This window comes from Aythya marila (assembly GCF_965140915.1).
Source record: "Aythya marila genome assembly, chromosome: 8".
Taxonomy (NCBI): domain Eukaryota; kingdom Metazoa; phylum Chordata; class Aves; order Anseriformes; family Anatidae; genus Aythya; species Aythya marila.
This window is the reverse complement of record NC_139049.1, coordinates 12441852-12464443: the sequence shown is the minus strand read 5'-3', so window position 1 is coordinate 12464443 and position 22592 is coordinate 12441852. Positions and strand designations below refer to the sequence as shown.

Genomic DNA, 22592 nt, shown 5'->3' with positions numbered 1-22592 from the left:
AGAATGATCAAAACTATTAATGCATCATTGATTTCCTCCATTGACCCGCCTGTTAGATATTTAATCTCCTCTTTTTAAAAAGTGTGCGTTTCTCCATTTCAAAAGCAGCCTCCCACCGCCCTTCGCCTAGCGGGAAGCATCTCCCGCTGGCTTTTTGTCACGTCGCCAGCCTTGACGCTGCTCTTTCAAGGCTGGCTGAACACTTTGGGCTCCTTCCCGTTGCTGGGTTGGGTTTGGGGAGCAGACTACCCTGCTGTACCCACAGCTTCGCTCAGCGGCCACCCAGCCCATCGTGGAGCTTCCCGAGAGGAATCGCGGCCGTCCCCTGCTAATCCCCATCCTGCAAGCTTCCTTCTGCACCTCCTTTCTGCTCGCTACGTCCGTGGCAATACGCTTCTGTGGCTTGCTCACCGCTGGTAAGATTTTTAATAGTAGTGGCTAGTAAAAGCATTGCCTGAGTTGGGTCTTTTCCACACATTTGTAATGGTTCTTGTGTTAAGGTTGTGTGTCACTCTCAGAAAAATATTAGATAAAATTGAGAAATCAGCTGCTCTGGGAGCTGCATAGGGAAGGTGTTTTGGAACTTCTGAAGCAACTTGTTAAGTGGAAGGCCTGAGAAACAAAGTGATTTGACTCATGGCTTATATTTAGTATCATTACCTACTGCACTAGGTTCCTTTTTCTTCTGAGCATTAATGTTTCTGTTCAGGAAGGTTAACAGGGAAAACGCCCAGCAGAAGGCATTTGTGTGCTTATCAGAGGGCAAATGCATGGAAAACATCAGGTCAGTGTGCTGGATGTCAGCTTTTTTTTTTTTTGGTTTAAAGAGCATGTAGAAGGAGGAGTATTCGAGGGTGGGGAGAGGATGTCCTTCCTTTTTGGTGAAGCCTGTAAAATTGGAGGTGCTCATGGGTCTTCAGTTCAAACGTGGCCTGCAGTCACAACACCCTCTTTTGTTTCTTGAATCAGAGCTGGGTATCATAAAGACGGGATCCTGTGCTTAAAGTGTGTGCTGGGATCCCAGCCATGAAAGGGATAGTTCTGAGGTTTCAAGTGAATTTGTAATTAAAGCAAAAAATCTAAGTACTGTTTTTACATACAATGTTAAAAATATGATTGACCTTAAGGTTTTTCACAAAATCACAGAATGTTAGGGATTGGAAGGGACCTTGAAAGATCGCCTAGTCCAATCCCCCTGCCAGAGCAGGAACACCTCATGGCTTTTGTTCGGAGCAAGTTTTTACTACTTCTATCCGTAATTATTTTCAAGCAAGGGAGGCATGCCCAGATTCAAAGGGCTGCTTGCGGAGCTTCAGCCTGAAGCATTAAACTTTCAAAGATCTTTGGGCAGTCCTAGATGGCAAAAGAGCCCTAAACCCAGGCATGTTTGGGACAAGAAACTGCGGGACTCCTCCTGTTTCTGGGACGGGGCGAGGAGCTGTGATCAGCTCATCACCAAAGCATAAACCATACAAATAATTGTGATGTGTGTCAGGTGGAAGTCCCTAATACTGGGGAAGCAGGGTTAAAAATGGAAGTGAGTGGAAGAAGCGGAGCGCAGAGCTGAAGGCCGTGTGCTGCTCTTCGTTCTCGTTCCTGTCTCTGGACCTGATGGCGTTAGTTTACCCCAAAGACCTCTTCAAGGGGTCAACTGACCAGGCGGTTCTTTGTAGGTGACCTTAGATAAAGACCACATTCAAGACCTTGTTCCTGTTCCTTATGGAGTGTGAGAAGCAGCTGAGCAGCCATAGCACTTCTCCCTGTATACAGACATGAAGGAATTTGAGTTCTCAGAGCGCAGCTGCTGGAAGCAGCGTTTTCTTTCCCTTGCTGCCAAGCTGTTTGATCCTGGGGCTTGTTAATTTTATTACCTGGGACACCCTTCACAACCCGGCTGAGGAGTCCCTGCTGCCTGGGCACCCCAAGTAATCGCTCTTTCGACCAACACAAATCTGAGGCGCTGTGCAGAGCCCTGTTCCTCCTGAGATTCCCCGTGAGAACAGCATCGTTCCGCCGAGGAATCCCTGGTAATATTCATGTGGTAATTGTTTCAGCACTTGGCAGGGATGAGGGTGTTAATGCGAAGCCTTCTTCGGCTGGCGCATGTTAAAGAAATGATTTGTGTTTTGTGCTGTAGCAGCGATTTCATTACATCTGAAGAATGAGGTTCTGGATGTCTCGGTGTGGATGCACACACACGCTGGTATTCAGGCAGCTCGCTGACGTATTGGACTGCACGAAGCTCATGTTATCTTCTGTATGGATCAGTTTCCCAAACAGGACAGGCTGTTGCCTAAATTTCTTAATACCCACGTGCTGCTTTGCTCGCCTGATGTCGTTGCTGGACACCAGGTGAGCGTCCCGACCCTCTCAAGGGCTCCCAGGAGATTGTGGATGGTCCCTGGTACGTGCACACCCGCGTGCACCTGTGTGACCACGTGCACAGCCCCAGTGCATGGTAAATATTTCCATCTATGTGGCTAGGAGCCCCAATTCCAAGTGGATGTGGACTTGGGGTTTGTTGGAGATGACTAGTTTCTGAGTCGTCCCAGTATAGGTGGGGGTTGGCCACGGGGCCCACTTAACTGGCTGGCAGGGAAGAACCTGGCCCTTTGGGCCCTGACCCCTCAATCTCACATTTCCATGCCTTCAGGGATAGCAGCAATTCGATTTTACTTTGCTCCTATGGCACGATTTGAGAATTTGGTTTGTCATGAAAAACAGGAGGGGAAGAGGTGGGCTGTGGGGCCTTTGGGTAGCCAGCTCTGCAGGGAGACAACAAGAAGGACGCTTGCTGAGTAGTCCCAGACCTTTCGGTGTTCCAGCTTGGAGGGAAGAAAGCTTTTTATTAGGGTGGTCTCTGATAGAAAAAACAAAACCAGCGTGTCTGAAAAGGTGGCAGCTTTCTCAGAAGGTGCCTCCTGTGCCTCCCCCTCTTTGCCTTCCCTTCCCTCCCTGGAGGGACGGGAGCTCTCTGAAGTCTTCCATACAGGCACTGCAAGACACTCGGTGCTGGAAATCCAGGAGGCTCTCCAGAGGAGGAAGCGGTGTCTCCTGTTTGTCCTGAGTTATTCTGTCACAACAATGGCTTCAGAATTGACCTAATGTAAGAGCTGGGTTTAATCTGATGGGAAGATGTTTGTGTATTTAAAATAGTTGTTCCTCGCCGGGGCCACTCCCTGCTTTTGTCCTTCTCTGCCGGACTTTTCAGCTTCGCTTAGCTAATGTGCGCTGCTTGTTTACAGCAGAGATACTGCAGCATGGAGAAGGAAGTCGCTACGGTTCGTACTGATTCAGTTCCAAGCTTCCTGTGCGTGTGCACACACGTGTGTGTGTGTGTGCAGGGAGCTTTCAGCCTCCTCCAGCCAGACCCTGTGCAGCCTCAGTAGGGAAAGCAGCGGGAGCGGCGCAGACGGACGCAGACTAGATGCTGGCAGGTTTTTTTATTTTGAGCTCTTCCACCCAGTTTGGTTCGGAGCAGGTTTAGACAACACGGTTAAAAATTCCGGTATGGCGAGCCTGGTGAGGAAGATGCTAGTGCAGACAAAGCCGTGGAGCGGTGAGTAGGAGAAACGTCTTGCCTGATGGAAAAGATAACTGGGCAGAAAGCATTGTGCTAGGAGAAAGTAGCGGGCAGAGAGCTTTGGGGCTTTGTTGCTATTTTCCTCTTCCATTTCCAGTGTGAGGAGGCTATCTGGAGATATCAAGAACTTTATCCGTGGAGGATAAGGTTATCCAGAGGGACGCACCAGTCGCTGGGCATTCACCTCTAAAGTCCCCTCCTCAGCCTGCCCCGGCATTTCTGCCTTCGCTTGGCGCAATGACAGCAGCTGCCCATGGACACGGGGTGGCTTTTTGCTTGTTTGGGAGATGCTAGGGGGGAGTGGGGAGCTTGCAAAAGACATCCACCTCGGGAGCACATGAACTGTTGTGGCGGTTTTGACAAATGCATGGGACCGAGAAGAAAGTGATGCTAATAAGCTGTAGGAGAAATAATTCCGCCGCTTTATTTTTATTCCTTTGATTTGGTGATAGCCGGGTTTTGGTACGGTTCTCTGCTGTTGCGTTGGTTACAGAGATCATCGTCGGCAGCGTTGTGTATTTTGGATTTTAAAATATTCCAGTAGTAGCAGCAGCCTGTGCCTGGGGTTTTTCATTTAAATTTATGGTGTTTATTCAACTCTTAATTGCACAAATTAGAATAATTGTGGAGTGTGATTATATGTGGAGCTGGTGAATGTTTTTAAAAAGCTCTCAAATTTATTTTATTTATTCAGGAGTTTATCGTTAGCTGCGTCTCTTGTCTGGCGTAGGTGTCCTTGCTTCATGCTGCCGCTCTGCGAAGCGAACATCAAACTGCCACAACAGGGAACGATTTTTGCACCCTTATATCCAAGTAAATCAATCTTTAATAGGATGGAAATCTGTTCGGTATCTCAGGTGAATCAGGTCTGTTGGGGTGAGTTATCAGAGACTGGAAGAACCCTCCCCAGGCAGGAGACCCCTCTGCTGAGGACAGGAGGTCACGATCTGAGCGGAGAGCCATAAGGTTGGTGCGAGTGCCCATTTTCTCGATGTACGAACCTCAATGAAAGGTTATTTCTGGGAAATAGGACTTTTTATGTGAATTACTTGCTGCTGTTATCCTCTCACAAAGCAGCAATTTGGTCTGTATTTGCAGAGGAGACAATTCAGACACAGGTGTAATTTCTTGCATAGAAACTATGGGCTGGATGCTCAAAGCATTGCTTTGGCCCTTGCTAGCAAGAATGGCTTACTGGAAACTGGTATTCCCTTCTAGCCCAAATGTACTTGTCTCTCTTCATTTACTCAAGGCCTTTTAGAAACTATGAATTTTCTGCCTCTAGGAAAAGCAGAGACATCATTTGAAGTTGAATAATCTCCTTGATTGCACTGTGACAGACGTGGCATCACAAAGACTGAGAATTAAAGAGGGTAACTCTCTGATCTCACAGGGCCTAACCTGGGACTTGGAGTAAATTAAGCAATCTTTGTGAAAGGAAGCAGAATGAAAATAAGTAAATACAGCTATATTTCCCCGTTTTAGGGATAAGGAGACTGGAATGATTGTAGTTGAAACTTCACTTGAAAAAAAGGCAGTCAGAGAACTAGAGGTTCGTTTTTTGTTGTTATTTTGTTTTGTTTTTATTTTTTCTATACAAAAGTCTAGCAGGTATTAAATGACTAAAGCAAACATTGACCTTGCATAGATTTTTTCAGAGAAGTTTTAGCCCATCAATGCTTAAGAGAACAATTCTTTGATGAAAGAAACATAGCCAATAGGGAAACATGCAATAAACATCAGCGCGATAACTTTCTGCATAATTTTGGAATCCCTGGAGAGGCTCTTTGGGCTTATCACACTATTTACACTGTGGGGATGTGTGTTAAATGCATTTTTTTTATTTTTATTTTTTAAGTACGTGCAGGACCTTAGGAATTTCAGGATGCTGGGAGAATGACACAAAATGCAGCTGTTTGGAGCACGATTCCAGAGGAGGCACACCTGATGAAAAAACCCTTGGGTAGGGCACACACCTCCAAGCACTCATCCTGCCCTGCACGAAGCTGTGTGCCTGAAGCCACTTGGGTTTCTTTATCAGGGGGGGACTGTGTGTGTTCAAGACCTTGGTTCTGTAATCCCTGCCTCCTGTCTGAAGCTAGCGCCTGCATGAAGGGATTGTTGCAATGGCTTCAGATGGAAAAAGGAGTGACACAGTAATGAGACGTTATAGGGAAGCGTAAAGGACACTTCCAGTACTTACTTTCCTGTGTTTAAGATATGGGGAGCAGTAAGAACATTTATCTACTCCTTATGCTGTGTTACCATATGTAATTCTGGCTGAAGGAACATCTGCAGCAAGATAGGCTCATGAACACTTTGGTGTGCCTAAGTAGAGTCTGTTTCTCATTACCACTTGTCTTTATTTAACTATTCTCATGCCATTAAAAAAATATCTCTTACTTAATTCTTAATTCCTAGTGATAGATTTACTTATACAGGATATCTGGATGTTTTCCTGGGTTTGCGTGTTCCAAATTTATGCATGGTTTTAGCACTGACAACTGGCAGCAGCGCTCTTTCAGAGATTTCAGGATTAATGAACCAAATGAAGAGCATCAATCTTTAGGAGGGACTTTCAAGTGGTGACTTCTTTGTAAGAATACATGTTGGGCACAGGTTATTTCAGCTGCAGTTATCTTCTACTTACTTTGAGAGTTCTTTTTTAAATGACCCATCTGTATAAATATGCTCAGGGTTGGTTGTATAAGAGAACTCGTGAATGTTTCACCAGTGGTGCTGGAGCTGAACATCTTAAGATTTAGATCTTTATTTAAAACAAAAAGGTTATAAAAAATGACGGTCAAAGGAGACAACTGGCATATTGCCAGCTTAGCAACTGCTATTGTGTTTCTCTCTCCTCTCGTGAGATCCCTATTACTTTTAAAATGCTGTTTAATTCGCCTGACTGCTAGGCGTCTACAACTGTAGGAGAAAATGCAAATCATTTTTGGGGGATTTGAGGTAAACTGAGAAGAGCTTGAGCCATGCCTTAGCTGAAGAGGCATTTAAGTCAACTAAAATTGGCTCTTCCTTAAAATCATTGTTTGTCCTATGAAATAACAAAGATAAATGGTATGGAAAACCTAAAACATTTAAGAACAGCAAAATAACAAAGACTTATAGAGAAGCACTTAGCTAAGCAGTATCCTTTGTTTTCTAACTCCGTGCTGTATTTCCTTTTAGTTAATGTGTGAAATGACACACATTATTTCAGCTGCATCACCACAAAAGATGCTGCCATATCATCTGAAGATTGTGCAAGATGATGTTGGGTGCAAGAGGCTGTTCAAGGAAAGCTGAGGTTGTCACATCAAAGCTCTCAAATAACAAAAAGCAATAGCCTTAATGGCTGCCCCATCTTAACGGTACTTTCTCTGGCAGGTGAATAATGAGAGTCTAACAGGAATCTCCAGTGCCTCAGAGGGTTTCTAAGTCGTGAGGAATATCTTATATCTGAGAATGCCAAAGATAACACACTGGGGGCCTTTACAGTAAACCGCCATACGTGACAAGTACAGCTTTTAAAGGTAATATGCTCGAAGTTGTCATATCAGACCTCCATAAGCAAGTGAAATTCAGCATTAATTTCATCACCTGCGTGCACTGACACTTATGCTCCCAGTTCAATTGAGTGTGCTTTAGAGCATATTTACCAACAAAAGCATCTTGTGGCATCAAAATCCTGCAATTCAGGTGTCAGAACTATTGCAAGTCTGGCTTAAATGTAGTAACGCTGTATTATTCCATCATGCAGCCTTCCAAAACCTAGCTTCAGCAACTCTTTTAATATTCTTGAAAAAAATAAGTAATAATAATAAGGCATTATGTTGCACATTCATTTTTCTTGCATACCTTCTAGCTTAGCACAGAAATTTTCAGTATTATTTCCTCTGCAGACAGGTAATTGCAGGGAGAGGAAATGAAGCAGTGTTAAGTACAGAATCTTAAACCATGTGTATAAAATCATATTTATGTTTATTGGAAACAATAGAGTGTGTTAAATTGCTTGAAATACTGATTTTTTTTTTAGGTTCTGAAAAGGAAAGTTGTCATTAGGAAACCTCATTTTTATTTTTAAGATCCTTTGTTTCTGAATGTACCTTCTATTAAAAGTAAGCCTCTTCTGTTCTTTGTATCTCCATATCTGCTCTTTACTTAAAAAAAAAAAAAAAAAAAAAAAAAGGGGACAGTACCAAGGTTACTTCTTTTGTTCCCTACTTGCTTTTCTTTGTGAAAGTAAACTGGCAGTTGTGTTCTGACATGACAAGATAGGTTTTTCTTTATTCTTGGAGTGCAAGTAGTATTCTCTGACAGCTCCACAGACTGGACTTGCCTTTCTATCTCTGCAATAGGTTTGTGCTTAGATCCTCCATAAGTGAATAAAGAGTTCCATGTCATAGACTATCCTCAAAAACAGGACTAAAAATAATTCTTAGTATCCGTGCTGTGATACTGCTTGTGGAGTTCAATAGAGCTCTCTGAAGGGGCTCTCTCCAGTTCGGAGATCTGTTTGTGCCCTTCCATCCCATGCTGTGGATGCCCTGACTGTTTGAGGACAAGCTTTTTTTGGTAATCAACACAATTTTCCCTGATTTAATTCCAAAACGATTTAAGCTGTACCAGGGGAAAGCCGCTTTAGTGGCTGCATTTCAGTAAGGTATCTTAAAAGTTTCTTTATCCATGTTAGATAACTGCTGAAGGTGCTCAGTTTTCCAAATATGCCATTGTTATCCACTGAGAGTTCAGAGGGTGTTTATCACATCAATTGTCATGCAGTTGTTGTCCCTTCTCCTAACCAGCTCCCCAGTCCCACCACTGTAAATAAACACCACCTATTGCTGACGGTGTAAACACTTAGAGCATTCAGGTTCTGCCCTCAGTATTTCCAGCTATTATCGTGATTAAATTTGCAGTCCTGAGGGTTGTTATCTGATAACAGTAACAGAGGGAATTAGTTTTGAAGATGAGATTTCCAGTTTAGTAGGGCCTGAGAGGAGATAGCAAATGAGATGATAGTTGAGGTTGAGGGAAGAGGAAATCTAAACTGTGAGTTCAGTTAATACTGAAAGTTGCTTTGGGGCGGAAAGTTATAATTAGGCTAGTCAAAAAAGCACAAACATACGTAAGTGATTAATTTCCTGCTTGTGTCTCAAGTTTTTTAAAGCTTACAAGTGCTGCTATGAATCTTTGGATATTGCCAGTTACTTTCTGGGACAATCACAGGCAGTGGCTAGCTCTTCCCTGAGCTAAATTCGGCTTTTTCCTCTGTAAGGGCTCAAAAATAACTGCCCGTGCTAAATTATAGCTTTCTAGCTGTCAGATTTCAAGAGCTCTACAGAAATTGTCCAGTTCGCATGGCCAGGTAACGGTGGCGTTAGACATGTCTATGTCAGAAGAAGCTGCAGTTGAATTTCCTTGATGCTTTATTGCTCCTGGAATAGCTGCAATTAGGATTTGAAGATAATAAATACATCTGTGTCTTCCTTCTCTTCTCTTCTCTGCTTTCTCGCTACTACGTGTCATGTTTCATGACTCTAAATTTCCGAGCATTAAATACAAGTTTATTCTTTCATTTTCTTTTGTGAGAAATTGTGTTGTGTGCCACTAATCTCTTTTGTATTGCCTAATTGGTAGGCAATTCTGCTTAATTTTCCCAGTAGTATAGTTTGTGGCAATTGGCTTCAGTCATTTGAGTGGGAATCCTTTTGTGTTACCTTGAATAATAGAGAAAGGATGTAGAAAGGGGATTTTTTTCCTTTCTGGAATTATGTGGAAGTTGCCACCTTTTGGTCCATTTAAAAATGCCCTTAACTATGTAGTGCAAAAATTAGGGGCCTTAATGGTAACGGAGCTGAAGCTCTCACTTTAATGGTACTTTCATTGCTCGCTTTAGAAGGTGTTAAAAAGAGAAAATGTAAATTAGCGTTAGACTAGATTCGTTGCATTTTTTGCTTTGTGGAAACTGTTGAATTGTAGTTCATTTTGTAGTCCGCAGTTGTAATTTTAAAATGGACCTTAAATAATGGACTGAAATCAAAGATGCACAGGGGTGAACTCTCCTGTGAATTTCAGTGATATATGAGCTCTTAAATTCCCTGTGGATTGGAATGGAATAGATATGAGCTGTTCAGCTGTGAAAAACACAGTGAATACAACAGGAAAGGCTGTATGATTTAATCCATCTATTGATTGTGTTTGATGGCTGAGCAGAGGAGAGAGGGAACAGAAAAAGTAAAAGGAAAAAAATCAGTAGGTAGAGGAATGGAGAACAGACGTAAAACTAACTTTTTTTCCAGTGAATGTGCTAATGAGATTCTGAATAAGGAATTGATGTGCAATCATCTCTGTATAAAACTTGTGCTATTTCTGGAAAGCCTTTTGTAGACTCGAAATTCCGCTGTAGACTGATTTCAGTAACAAAGTCAGTTTAAGACGTATTTGTCTTTGTTCTCCTGCCTTTGGTACAGGTTCTGCAGATGAGCCTTCATAAATGGTGGAGTTGTAAGCTCCCAGTCACTAAACTGAAAGGTTTAAAAAACTCAGAGCACCAAAATCCTCCCACCAGATCGCCTTACAACCAGAGCTTCTGCAGGGTACAACGGTCCGGTGTGAATAATGAATTCTGGGTTTGCTTGTGTTGCAAATCAGGATGCAAAAAAAAATATATAAAGCTGACTTTCCCTGGAGTGGGCAGCCTTAGTGATCCTCCTTCTATCAAGCTGCCCACTGCAGCTTTGCAAACGTGTACCTGAATTTCCACCCAAAGCACCAAGGCACACTAAATGGGATGTACATGATAACATGTCTTGGTAGTTTGGTAGGAAATGTGAATTTTGTGGGAAATATTATGCCAGAATGGAAAGGTAAAGAAGCTCAAAAGAGACCTTTCTAATGTAACCTCTTATATCTAAAGAGTGTGCAAAGGTTAATTAAAATTTCCAAAATAAATGTCTTAAACATAGAATTGATGGTGTATTTACTGCACGACTGTGAATATCTATAGCATAATCAGCTATTTTCGGGCACTTTCGGTATCAAGAGTTTCTTGCTGCTTTGTGATAATGTCAGCTTCACCTTTGGGCTAGCAGGGTGAGGGAAGTCTGGTGGGGCCTGAGACCCAAAGTTGTATGGTGAGACCTTGAGCTTCACTTGGTGCTGTTGTTGTGTCTGCTGGGTGAATACATTGCTCTGTGCAGAAGTTCAGTGAAGTTATGAATGGAACAAGCTGAGACCTGAGACTTCTTGCTAGTGAAAGAAGAAAATGTGCTGAAGCTCTTTTTGGAAAAGCTATCTCGGTGGTGCTAGGAGCAAACCTGAACACTTCCTATTCTGGCTCCTGCGTGCGTCTGTTGTCAGGGAGAAGTTGAGAAGGAGGTGGGACAGGTCAGCTTCAAACACTAATACATACATTTAAAAACAAACAAAATAAACAAGCACAGAAACAAACCCTCAAGCCTTATTAAACTCTTAAGGTGATTTGTTAAGGATTATCTGGAGGATTGTCTTTTTATTTTTAATTGCAGGAAATTATGTTCCTTGAGGGGTTTATATTTTAAGAAGATAAGCTCTGATTTATCCCTGATCTTTTTTCCTCCTCTGTTCCACAGTTTACTCTAGAGAAATAATCATTTTTCTTCCGTAAGTCTTTTTTGTTTTCTTTTTTTTTTAGACAGCCACTCTCCTCACTGCAGCCCCTGTCAAGGAGTTGCAGAGTGCGATGGGGTCTTCCCTCAGCCTCCCTTGCTAAGCAGCCCCAGTTCCCTCAGTTCTTCTAAAAACCCCTTGTTTTCTCATCCCTCCACCAGCTTCGTTTCTTTTCCACATAAGCAGGAGCAGCTCCATGTCCATCTGGTAGCAAGGGGCCCCAAATTGCACGTGGTGCTTGAGGTGCCAGCTCACTGGTGCTGAGCACAGAGGGGCAGTGGCTTCCCTGCCCTGCTAGCCACGCTATTCCTGACACAGTCTGTGTTTGAGAGACGAGTGTAGGCGATCTGGGGACGCTTTCCTTTGGTCTAGCTGGTGCTTGGATGGAGGTCTGTAGGAGATCTGTGCTGCCCTGCGCTCCTGTGGTGAAATGAGGACGGTGGCATCAGGGCTGGCTGCACTTTCAGTGAGGTGAAGACTGCTCATTTACAGAGCAAAGATTAAGGTCTGTGTGTGTGTTCTTTCCTCCTCCTCTCTGTGTCCTCCACGAGTCACTTGTGACCTGCTAAGTTGCATTTTCTGAAGCTCCCAGAGCCGGGGCACCGCTCGCCTCAGGCCTGGGGACATGGTGGTGGGTGCAGGAGCCCTGTGAGGAGGCCCCTCACTGCCCCTGAGGCCCGAGCTGGGATTTTTAAAGAACAAAAAAGGACGCATTAAACCGAGATAGGAAGTTGCATGCTATCCAAGCAGTACAACCAAGCTCGTGCCGAGCTGACCCTGAGCTTTATCTCTATTTGTGGCATTCCTGTGAGATCTGATGTTGGCATTGTCCTGCTCCAGCCCCGCTCGCTGTGAAATGAGGAGGCGACAGGAAGCGAAGGCCTTGCATTTCATCTAACGTGGCGGTGGTGGGAATACCAAATTGGGAGGATTTCCTGGCCGTTCTTGTTTTTTTGGAAAGAAGAAAATAAAACCTGACAACAAAATACCTTTGTTCTCTTGGCCTCTTCCCTTGCTGCTCCTCACCATGTCTGCCGCGCGCATCGCCAGCCCAGGCGGGATGTTTCCAGGCTTCTTTTTGAAGATATTTATAAATAAGTTGAGCTCCATATGCTTTTGGTGTTGTTGTTGTTGCTTCCCCAATGACTTCTTTACTGTAAGTCATTGTAGTGCTGCATAATTGATCCATGCATGACGACTTGCATCCAGGGAGGGAAGTCGCAAATGGTTTTGGCCTGCACTGTGCAAGCGTAGAGAAAGGAAATGAAAGAATAGCTTGACAGTAACCCGAACAATGACAGCTGGGGAGAGAAACTTGTAAAAATAAATAAGTAAATAATAACTCAAATTAGCTTTAAGTTGTTCAGAAACAATAATAATGTGCTACGTAACTTTCACGAACTAAAATAGACTGGGGAACAGCGAGCAGATTTCTCTCCTTAAGCCTCATTCTGCCCTGCAAAATCGAGCTTTATTTTTATAAATGTCAATAGATCAAGCAGGGCAAAAGCATTTTAAGTCGTGAGTATTTTTAGTAAGGAAGAAAAGCACTTCAGTGGTGTTTTCTTCCCATACATTATTGTTATAAACTGCATTGCATCAGTAAGCTTCAAAAAAATCAAGATTTCAGGTTCCATGCCTTCAATTTGTAGATTTTCTTTCCCAGCATAAAAGAGGTCAGTTCTGCTTGTTTACACATGTCCCTTCCTGTGTGTGTGGGGAAAGAGGGTGAAAGAGGAATATATGGCTGGATGTGTGCTACAGCCAGGAATATCTGTGGCGGAAAAATATCTGCCACAGTGGGGATGGGGAGTGTGCTCCAGGCATGAGATTAGCTTCATGCTGCAGCATAGGCTTAAAAAAAAAAAAAATTAGAAAAGATAATGCTGCGTTAATTCATGCAGGCTTAATTTTTGTAGCACAATGACAAAGCAAAATTAGTAATATTCCAAAAATGTAACTGTGACTCAAAGAACTTTCTCTTTTTCTCCTCATTCTCCCTCTTCACCTCATTTCCTGCTTGGACACCCAAAGTCTGAAACTCAGAAGGGTTTTTAAATGGGATTTTTTTTTTTCCCATGCCTTGATTTAAAATAAAAAAAACCAACCCTGTTCCTGTAGATGTGACTCAGTCCTATGATGCCTATCTGCCTAGTGTCAGGACTCAAGCTGTCTGTGGGAAGCAGAATACACACATACCCGAACCGTGATGCAAGTTTTGAAATTGCCCCAAGTGCACTCGGAGCATCGGACGCGCAGGATCGCGCCGTGCATCTGGCAGCAGCCGGAGCTCGTGGGGCCAAAGTGGTCATGCACCCTGCAGGGGGGAGAAAATCCAAGCTGCACATGCATTCAGATAATTAGGTAAACAGTAAAGATGAGAGAGAAGTCTGTCTCATTCTAAAATGTCATTTTTTTGGTCTCCTAAAAGTCTCTATTTATAGATTTGGCAGCGAGATTTATCACAATAATCGGGGCATTGTTTAAACAAGGTCACTGGTGTGTGTGTATGTGTTTATCTCTGTTTAACTGGATTGCTTATTTGAAATAGAAATACCTCCAAAAACATTATGCAGAGCTATTGGAAACTTGCGCGCTCGACTCCTGCAGCACATGGTCTTTATTAGAAAATAGATGCAATTATTCAATTTTGCAGATTAAAGTCCCGAGGGATTTGTACATAAAAACAGTAGAGATTTGATTACGTCCTGATTTTATGTCTGACTGCTATAGGAGTGTTTCCTATGTGTAAAATCTTTTTTTAAAGTACGGATTACAATATGTTGCTAAGTGGAGCCGTACAAATGCCGTCCGGTCTCTGTGAATTGGGATACACGTGTTCATTAACTTGGTCTAGTTTCAGTGGTTACTTACGTATTTATAAAAATCAGCAGAGCTTTGTGTTTTGTATTTACAGCAAATACTTCTGGCCTGTTGGCAGGTTGGTTTGTGCAACGAATGTTTGAAACTTTGGGATACGATTTCAGCATTGGACTTTGTTGCTGGCAGAGGTTCTGAACCACTTCGTAAGGACGGAGCATAGTTTACTAATAGTACTTGTGTGGTCGCAGTAAACATAGTAAATAATAGTTTATTGTTCTTTTCTACTGATGAAGTGAGTAAATACAAGGCTCTGAAATATGGTCACGGAGTAGTTTGTGCAGAGATGTTTTAATCAACTTTTTTTTTTTTTTTTTTTTTTTGGACATCTGGAATGGGTGGGACAAAAGTATATTTATTAAAACTTCTCTCATATGAACTTGGTCACCGCTGGGTAATGGCAGGTAATTTTACTGGCCTGGCAGTAATTTGCTTTGTGGACAATTAGTGGCTTCTTTCGGAAAGCTGGTTTCTTTGTTGGTACGATGGCTGTCAGAGTAGCACCCCAAAGAGCCCAGTACAGAACTATTTGAGGGTTTAAATAAAAAGTGTTTAAGAAATAGCTGGAGTGGATTTTATTCTGAGCAAGAGCACGAGGTACAGCTTTTCCTTTTCTTGTTAGAGCTTTTGGTTAAAACTTCCTTTTTTGCCACAGAAATAATTGAGAATATTTCTAGAGATTGCGGAGCTCTGCCTGCCCCCTGCACACCGGGCTCAGTCTGGAAAGGACTGGCCACAGAAATGGGCAGTTTTGTTGTCCAGTAACCCAACATTTGCACCTGGTGAAACCAAGCCAAAGTCGTTTTGGAACCTGAAGGAGCAGTAGCCTGTGGTACGGTACTAACAGGTGAGGACACACGCAGGAGAGGGAGCGTTTGTGTCCTGCACAGAATGAGGGCCAGGCTGAGGGCCCTGCCCAGCTGGCATGTCGAAAGCCACCTCAAAAAGTGGTTTGAATGCTTGGAGACTTTGCCTGGGATGTGATGACACGTGCCTTGTGCAGCTCCATTCTCACAACATCCAGTTCTTTGCTTTTGTCCTTCAGCAAGAAGGCGTGTGCATCTGTTGCAAATCTGCTCCATAAATAGGCTGAACGAGAAATTCCCTTCCTTCCTTCCTTCCTCTCTCCTCACAGCTTGATGCTATTCTGTGTCTTTACTCTTTTTGGGGGATAGCCTCTTTTGCGTGTGCTGCCATAAAACATGTTTTTCATCGGGTATGCTCCTTTCTTCCCCCCCGGCTCGTGCAGGTCCATGCCTGCAGGTCATCTTTCTCCACGTTTTGGCTCAGCGCACTGCTGCCAGTCGCGAGATCCCCAGCACTGGCACTGGGCACATCCTCGTGTTGGTGCTTTATTGCTGCCCAGCCTCTGGCTTTTGCACCAATTCACCTCTGTTCCCTACAGACAACCTGTGTAGAAAGGGCTCTCCTGGTTAGAAGGTCACTTGCATTTCATAACTGCTCTTTTTATCTTTTTTTTTTCTCCTTTCTCTTCCCGATTTACTGTCAATTGTCACACGCAATTTGCTAATGTTCATACATCATTTTGCAGGGGACATGAGGTAGGTGTTAGGCTAATTCTCCTACAGCTCAAGGAATTTCACTGCCTAAATTTGGAGCCTGAAGTAATTTGTGCATTGCTCCTGCTGCTGGTTGGTTGTACTCCCGGTTCCCACCGCCTTGTCTCGGCAAACACTTCAGAGCTGTCACCCGTGGCAGTCTGCTCTAACAGATAGAAACACCACTGAATACAAAGGCTGTCCTGAACCCTCATGCAAACAGGATACAAAGCTGACCAGCAACTCACGTGTGTTTTTGGTGATTTCAAGAATTAGGCGTGTGTGGTTATGTTTCTTCACGCACAGATTCTATAAATGTCAAGCGTCTTGGGTGTTAAATACTGCAGAAGCATGTTTCAGGCTGTGTGAGCTAATTGTTTGTTTGCTTTCTTGTTACTAACAGGGCTTTTAAAAAGTCTTGCTAGTTTGGCCGTGGAAACCCCCAAGCCTGTTGGCTTTTTCCAGCAACAAACCAGACTTCAGCATGTGTAAGTGCTTGGCACAGGGCATTGGAAAACCTCTCTGCAGATGAGCTGACGTCCTGCTGCTGCCCTTCTGCCCACCTGAACTGCCAGTTGTGCTGCTTAGCTCCAGTGAGGGCAGCAGTCATGAAAGGGGACAGCGTTTGTATTAAAAACTTGAAGCATTGATAGGGTCAGTGCAAACATTGTGATTGCGGATGTTGCTCCAGTTTGTTCCTTACTTGTACCATAACAGTGCACTGATATGCAACGGTAGTGATGCTGGGGAGTGTTGTGGATTAGTTGGTGGCTATCTTTGTTTAGAAAGCTAGCATTGCATGAAGGAGCTGGTGAAATAGAGGTGGTTTATTTACTCTGAGGTTGTCTGTTGTGGAGAAGAGGATAAAACAAAGCCAACAAAGTTAGGGCAATTAAGGAAAAAATATATAGAATGAAATCCTGCACCAAATTCCTTATTAATCATCATCAAAAAACAAAACAAAAACAAACAGTTTGAATCATCTCTAAGTGTAATTGCAGATCTGTATGAAAATTTACGTGCAGTCTCCCCTTCCTGGGCACCCGGTTGAAGAGGATTGCACAGATGCTTGGGTGGCTGGGGCTGCAGGCAACAGGCTGGGCTCTCTCACATCTGAGAAGTGATATTCTCACCAGCTTTTCTACATCTCTTTTCCTCTTCTGGTCCCCAGCCAACTTGCATTTAACGTGGTGGATGCTAGAGTTAATGTAGGTCGTCGAGTTAATAGGTCGTATTTTTGCAACAGCCTGCACTGAGGATGTGGTCCTTGACAGCTGCATAAAAATAAAGGGTGGAAAGTTTGAATATATACACCTGCTATTTGAGCGCTGTTACCAAGACCGTTCTTGAGATGTTTATCCACTAGCATGCCTAAATGTTACGACTGTTTTTCTCTTAGCAATGTTAAGGCTGCCTTTGGTTTGATGCAAGCTGTGACGGCCTCGAGCAGTGCTGTGTTCTGCTGGTAAAACCCTGCTGTAAGGTTGCAGGAATAAAGGTGTTTTTTTTTCTCTGTCCACAAAAATCCCAAACACTTAAGTCTGAAATGGAGTGGGGAGATGGGAAGGTAATTTTGCCTGCTGGAAAGCACTATCACTAAAAAGGTGAACGAGTAATCTGCTTGTGATATTGAAGGTGATACCAAGCCCCACCTGTAGGCATGAAGAAGTAGATGTCGGAGTGGGGATAGGAACTGTTTGTACGGTTTGGGAGATGGTTGGAACAGGTTGGAGTTGGATAATCTTTGAGGTCCGTTCCAATCCCAGCCATTCTGCGGTTCTGTTGTGTTACAGAAATTGTCAGTGAAGGTAGGTTAATGCTCCTGTCTCCCTTTAGGGGCTAAAATTTGTGATCTGCAGCTCTGAAGGATTTCCTCTCTGCTTTCATCCCCTTTCTGCATCAGTGGCTTCACAGTACAGCACATGGGTGAGCCTGCGGAGGAGGCAGCGTTGCAGCTGTGTCACCACCACCCGGCAGGGCTGCGGGCTTCTCCGCCTTGCAGAAACCTGTACCTGCAGCTCTGCGAGTTCGAGGCAAGTGCTACCAGTCAGTAGGAATGGGTCTTTTTGCTTTTCTGACTCTCCGTGCTGCAGAGCAGTTGCCAAAGTGTTTACCTTCAGGTTACAGGTTTGTTTATTTGCACCAGTGCATGTTTCCAAAATATTTGGCTGGCTTGGGCTGATGTTGCTCACAGCTGTGTGTGGGCTCGCTTAGCCGCTGTGCGCGCTTGGCTGGCTTCTAGATGTACGTTTTTATGGCCCTTGAAACTTGGCACGAGTTGTGTTTTGTCAACAACAACAACAAAGAAAATTGCTGGTGAAATTAAAATCTGGCATCGCCGTTCCTACAGGTTTGCTCTTGGTGTATTGAAATGGGATTTTCTTGCAAACTTTTCTTGGCGTTGATCCAGAATGCAGCATCTCATAAATCTGTATTATCACTCCGCGCAGTTGTCAGGGTTGCAGCATCTTCTCACGTAGACCATGGGAACAGCATGGAAAACTGAAGCTAGGAAACTTTCAAATGAGGAGTTTGTATGAGAGCAATGGCAGAAGGAATTTGCCGTGGAATTAGGGGGCAGAAATCTTCAAGAGGTTTTCACTGCCTTCCTTCAGAAACTAGACATCCCAAAACTGGAGGGTAAGGGACGTGGAAATTCAGCACAACGCCCCAGCAGCTGCAGCGTGCCTTGTCACGGGAATGGTAGGTCATGAAAACTGGGTGCTCTTGGGCGTGTGGGTATGGCGGTGTCACTGTTCAGCTTATTCATAGATGCCCTCTGTTCTCAGCATAGCAATAGTGCGGACAGTCTGCCTTTTTTATGTACCTGGGACAGGTGAGCTTGCTGTGTAGTCCCTGCTAGGTATTTCCAACTCAAAGCTCTGCTCCCAGGGACTCCACTTTGGGCTCAGTAAATTATCTGTGTTCCAGGCATGCAGATTCCGATCTCCAGCAAGCCTTGCTCTTCGAGTCGCTGTAATCCCAAATGCAACGATTTTTAAGGTACTGTTTGGTTTGTCCTCTGCATAACTTGGTGCACTGAGCACGAGGCGGTCAGGTGCACGGCTGCGTGCTGCTCCAAGAAGTGATGTTCACCTGCAGGAAGTGTTGCGGGGGAAACAGATGCATCTCGGCGATAGGGGATGGGAAGGGGATGTTAGGTCATTAATTACTTAGCCTTGCATAAACAAAACTTAATAGTTTGAAAAGTCAGTAATTTAAAGGGGAGGAAAAATCTTTCATCTTCAGCTGTGCTATTTAGCTAAATGTCAAGCTGGGTCAATTGGAAGAGTTTTGTGATGATTTCTGCTTTATATATTGATTACTTTTTCTTGAACAGTGCCAGCGCAGGGAGCGTTGGACTAGTTTTGAAGGGAGAAAGGATGTAGGGGGATCTAGTCTGCAAAGTCAGGGATCCCTGCCCAGGTGAATCACTTCTGGTTTATCCGGGGATGGTGCTGGGTGTGATTGGATTCACTTTTCTGCCTGAGAGAGAACTCACTTTGTGGCTGGTAGCTGGGGACTTAGCCTGGTGTCTTCTCAGAAATGTTGCTTTCTGAACCTGCTGTGTTTATCATTTTGAGGAGAGAACACAGCTGAAGGCCCACGTGTGGTGATAAAGCTGCGGGGCTGGCTGGGGGCTCTGGTGCCCTCTCTCCTTTGGTTACTGCTCTCCTCTGCCCCCCTCACCCCAGCCCCGCCTTGGAAAATCTTCTAAAAAAAATTGCTGGCAAGTTTGTGCTTGGTCTAAACCTAATTTAAAATGGAGTGGATCGGTCATGGGAGGTTTCAATTCACGTTTTTCTCAGTATAAGCTGTAATAAAGATGAACTTAAGTGTTATAGTTTGCATGTGCCTTTACTGGAGCACAAGACGAGAGTGAGACAGCATTAAAAATTATTTTTTATCGTCAGAGACACGTTCTCCCTCCAGCTGCTTGGCAGCGCTGCTTTTGTTTTTCACATTGTTATTGTTATTTTTGTAATTGGCTGGTGGTGTTTAGTAAACAACTGATATTGCGAGGAATTTCTGCAGCTTCTTGCAGCAGAGCTGGGTAGGTTTTTTGGAAGGCTGAATGGTGGAGGGAGGACTTCCCACGCAGGAGGCCGCTGCCAAAGACTTGTCTTCATATGCTCGGTGAAAATGTAATGCTGCTCGTGTAAATTTTCTGTGAAATGTTGTTATACATTTAAGAAAGATTGTTTTCCCAATATAATGCTAAAGCTGGAGTACAGTTATATTTCAGGGTAGCAAATCTGCATTTTTTGCATAAATTACTTAAATATTTAGGAGCAGTGAGATATATGCTGTTAAACATGTCAAATCAGATGATTAAATGACTGGATTGTTAGGAAGAAAATAGTAATTTTCTGAAAAAGCTTAATGAATGATCTGGCACAATGAACTACAAACACACCAGAAAAAAAAACCACACCCTTCTGAGAAAATTTGCCAGCCGAGGATCACGTCTTTATGCAGCAGGTAATAAAGACGGGAGGCATGAGTGAAAATATTCCTGACTTTCTCAAGTGAATTGACAAGCTCCTTTCTTCCACGGCAATTATTTTACCTGCTGACAGCTGAGTGGGTGGCTCTCCGTGGTTAGGGATTTAGCAACGCGCTGGCAGTCACTGTTCAAGTTGATTTCTTTGTGATAGTCGGCCGTGCAAGCGCTTCCCAGGAAAAGCTGCTGCTCTGAAACGACTTCAGCTTCCACGCGTGGCCTGCGGAGCAAGGAGAGTGTTCAGCAACGTGAATCGCCGCCTTGCATCTCACACCAGAAATGCTGAAGCCAACTGAAGCCGATTGTAACTGGGTGGCGTTGGATGAGAACAGATTTGTTTGGGCATCGCCTTCGCTATGGGTGATGTGGAGGAGGAGGGAAGGGTCCGGTTTGACTCGAAGCCCAGGCTAACATTTTTGAGCGAGCAGCTTAAAAGAACTGTCTTCTTTGTAGACTAAGCAAACTTGTGCATCAGTGGTTTTATGTCAATAAACATGTGAGCCTTGTGTGCCCTTTTTAGAATCGCTTTGAGAAGGCCCATGTTACCCTGTGCAGGACGCAGTGAAGTCCCCGCTAAGTTCGGCAGCTGGATTTCACTGCTTTCTTGGAGCAAGACACGCATTCATTTGAGCAGTGGCAACAAGAAAGCAAAAGGGAAATCAAAAGTGAAGACCCTTCTGACATTACTTGAACTTAAACTGTGCCTAAATCCACGTGCCGGAGTAACGTTGCCACAGCTGGTGGCAAGTTACCCGAGTCGAGCCGCTCCTGTTGGTCCCACCGAGTCCCCTGGTGCAGCACCTAGGTGCTTCCGAACCCTGTTGCCAAAAAGGCGCTTTGTACCAGCTCTCCGCTTGGTCGCTGTGTTTCAGCAGCAGCTAGAAAGCATGCTGAGAATCTCCAGCAAGCAAATCCCGGGAGGAGTTGAGCTTCTGCAGTGCCTGTCTCTGTTTTCTGTCCTCCCCTGCCCTTCGGCGCTCCCAGCAGTCCATACAGATGTGCTAGTGGAAACTCACACAAGCGAGGCTTGCGGAGCTGACCAGAAACCTACCTCACGTTCTCAGTTTTCTCGGCTTATTATGGCCTGTGCCATGAGAGCAAACCACACTGTCGTCTGCCGGGTTTATTTGTACTTATTTCTGAAGTTCCATGAGGCCGGTTTTACCAGACTGACTAATTCAAAGCATTTGTTCAAGGCGCTGCTGCCTCTTGAGGGGTCAGAGGCTCACCAAGGAAAAGCAGGAGCTGTTGCTGGAAGGGGTGGGTGACCAAGTACCGGTGGCTGAGGTCAAGCTCAGTGCCATGCTTGCCTTAGAGGCAAGGCCCCACAGGCCTCTGTGCTCGGTGAAGGGGATCGAGGAGGAGAAACACTGCTGGCTGTGGGTGAGCGCTATGTCGGGAATTATTTACAAGACCTTAAGCCATACAAGTCCGTGGGACCAGGTGGGCTGCCTCAACAGGGGATCAGCAGCCCCTGGGATCGAGAAACAGAGAAGTGTTTCCTGGTCTGCCTGGAGAAGAGCCAGCTCGCTTCTTCCCCGGTGAATTCTCCACCAGCGTTTTGCTCAGGTACATTTTGCCACCGAGGACACGTGCGCTGAGCAGCACGACTTCCTGCAGAGCAGGAGAGGCAGCTTGGGTGCTTTCAATGCTGAGTTGGTATCGCAGTGTCCGAGCTGTCTGAGGTGGGTGAAACTCCTTGAACCAGGCAACTTTACTCAGCCACTTCTCTTGCTTCAAAGTGAGAACGCAGCTTGCTGCTGAATAGAGAACTGATTTCTCCGCGTGGTGCAGGTCTTGGGTAACTGCGTCCTTGTTTCGGGGAGCAGTGACACCCTTTTCCCAGTGCATGCAGAAGTGAGGAAGTTTTGCATCTGCAGCTGTCAGGAATGTGCTTTGGCTGATGAATGTCGTCGAAGCTTAAAGGCGAGATCCCATAGCGGGCCGGTTAAGCTTTATTGGTCTGCCAGACCAGATTATCATTTTATTTAACCAGAGAAGTAGTTTTCATTGTCACTTGATTGCCAAGGGTCTGTCAGCATTTCCATTATAAACCCCCTATTTTCAGGGATTTGAGTAGACTTGAGATTTAAGTGTTCTGCTCTGAAACTTGGCAAGCGTGGTCTGAGTTCACCAGCAGATATTTTCTTTATGAGATTTTAAAATAGTCAGCTGTTTCTTAAATTGTAGAGAAGGCAAGGGTGTTTTTTTTTTTTCCTCTTGGTTAAACAGATAGGATTATTTTTTCCACCCTGCTTATTCCAACGAGATTTATCAAAACAAAACCCTATTCTCTTGTTTAAAGAAAGAAAGAAAAAAGAAGAAGACAAATATGCCCACTGTCAAGTTGTGTTTGCCAGCAGATCATGCCTCAAAGCTTTCCCAATCTCTGCTTCGGTGTGTGGTTGATGAAGTCCCA

At 44.4% G+C, this 22592-nt stretch overlaps 1 protein-coding gene across 4 annotated transcripts in view; it reads left to right on the top strand.

Moving 5' to 3' along the window:
- Positions 1–22592, top strand: part of RASAL2 (RAS protein activator like 2) — a 175159-nt gene that overhangs the window by 29714 nt on the left and 122853 nt on the right. The window contains exon 1 of one of the 4 annotated variants that reach the window (XM_082765622.1): positions 3384–3559. The exons of the other annotated variants lie outside the window; for them this stretch is intronic. Coding sequence (XP_082621748.1) covers positions 3511–3559 — 49 coding nt within the window. The 5' untranslated portion in view covers positions 3384–3510. Of the gene's footprint in view, positions 1–3383; positions 3560–22592 lie in introns of those variants that run through there. 4 annotated transcript variants of the gene reach the window in all.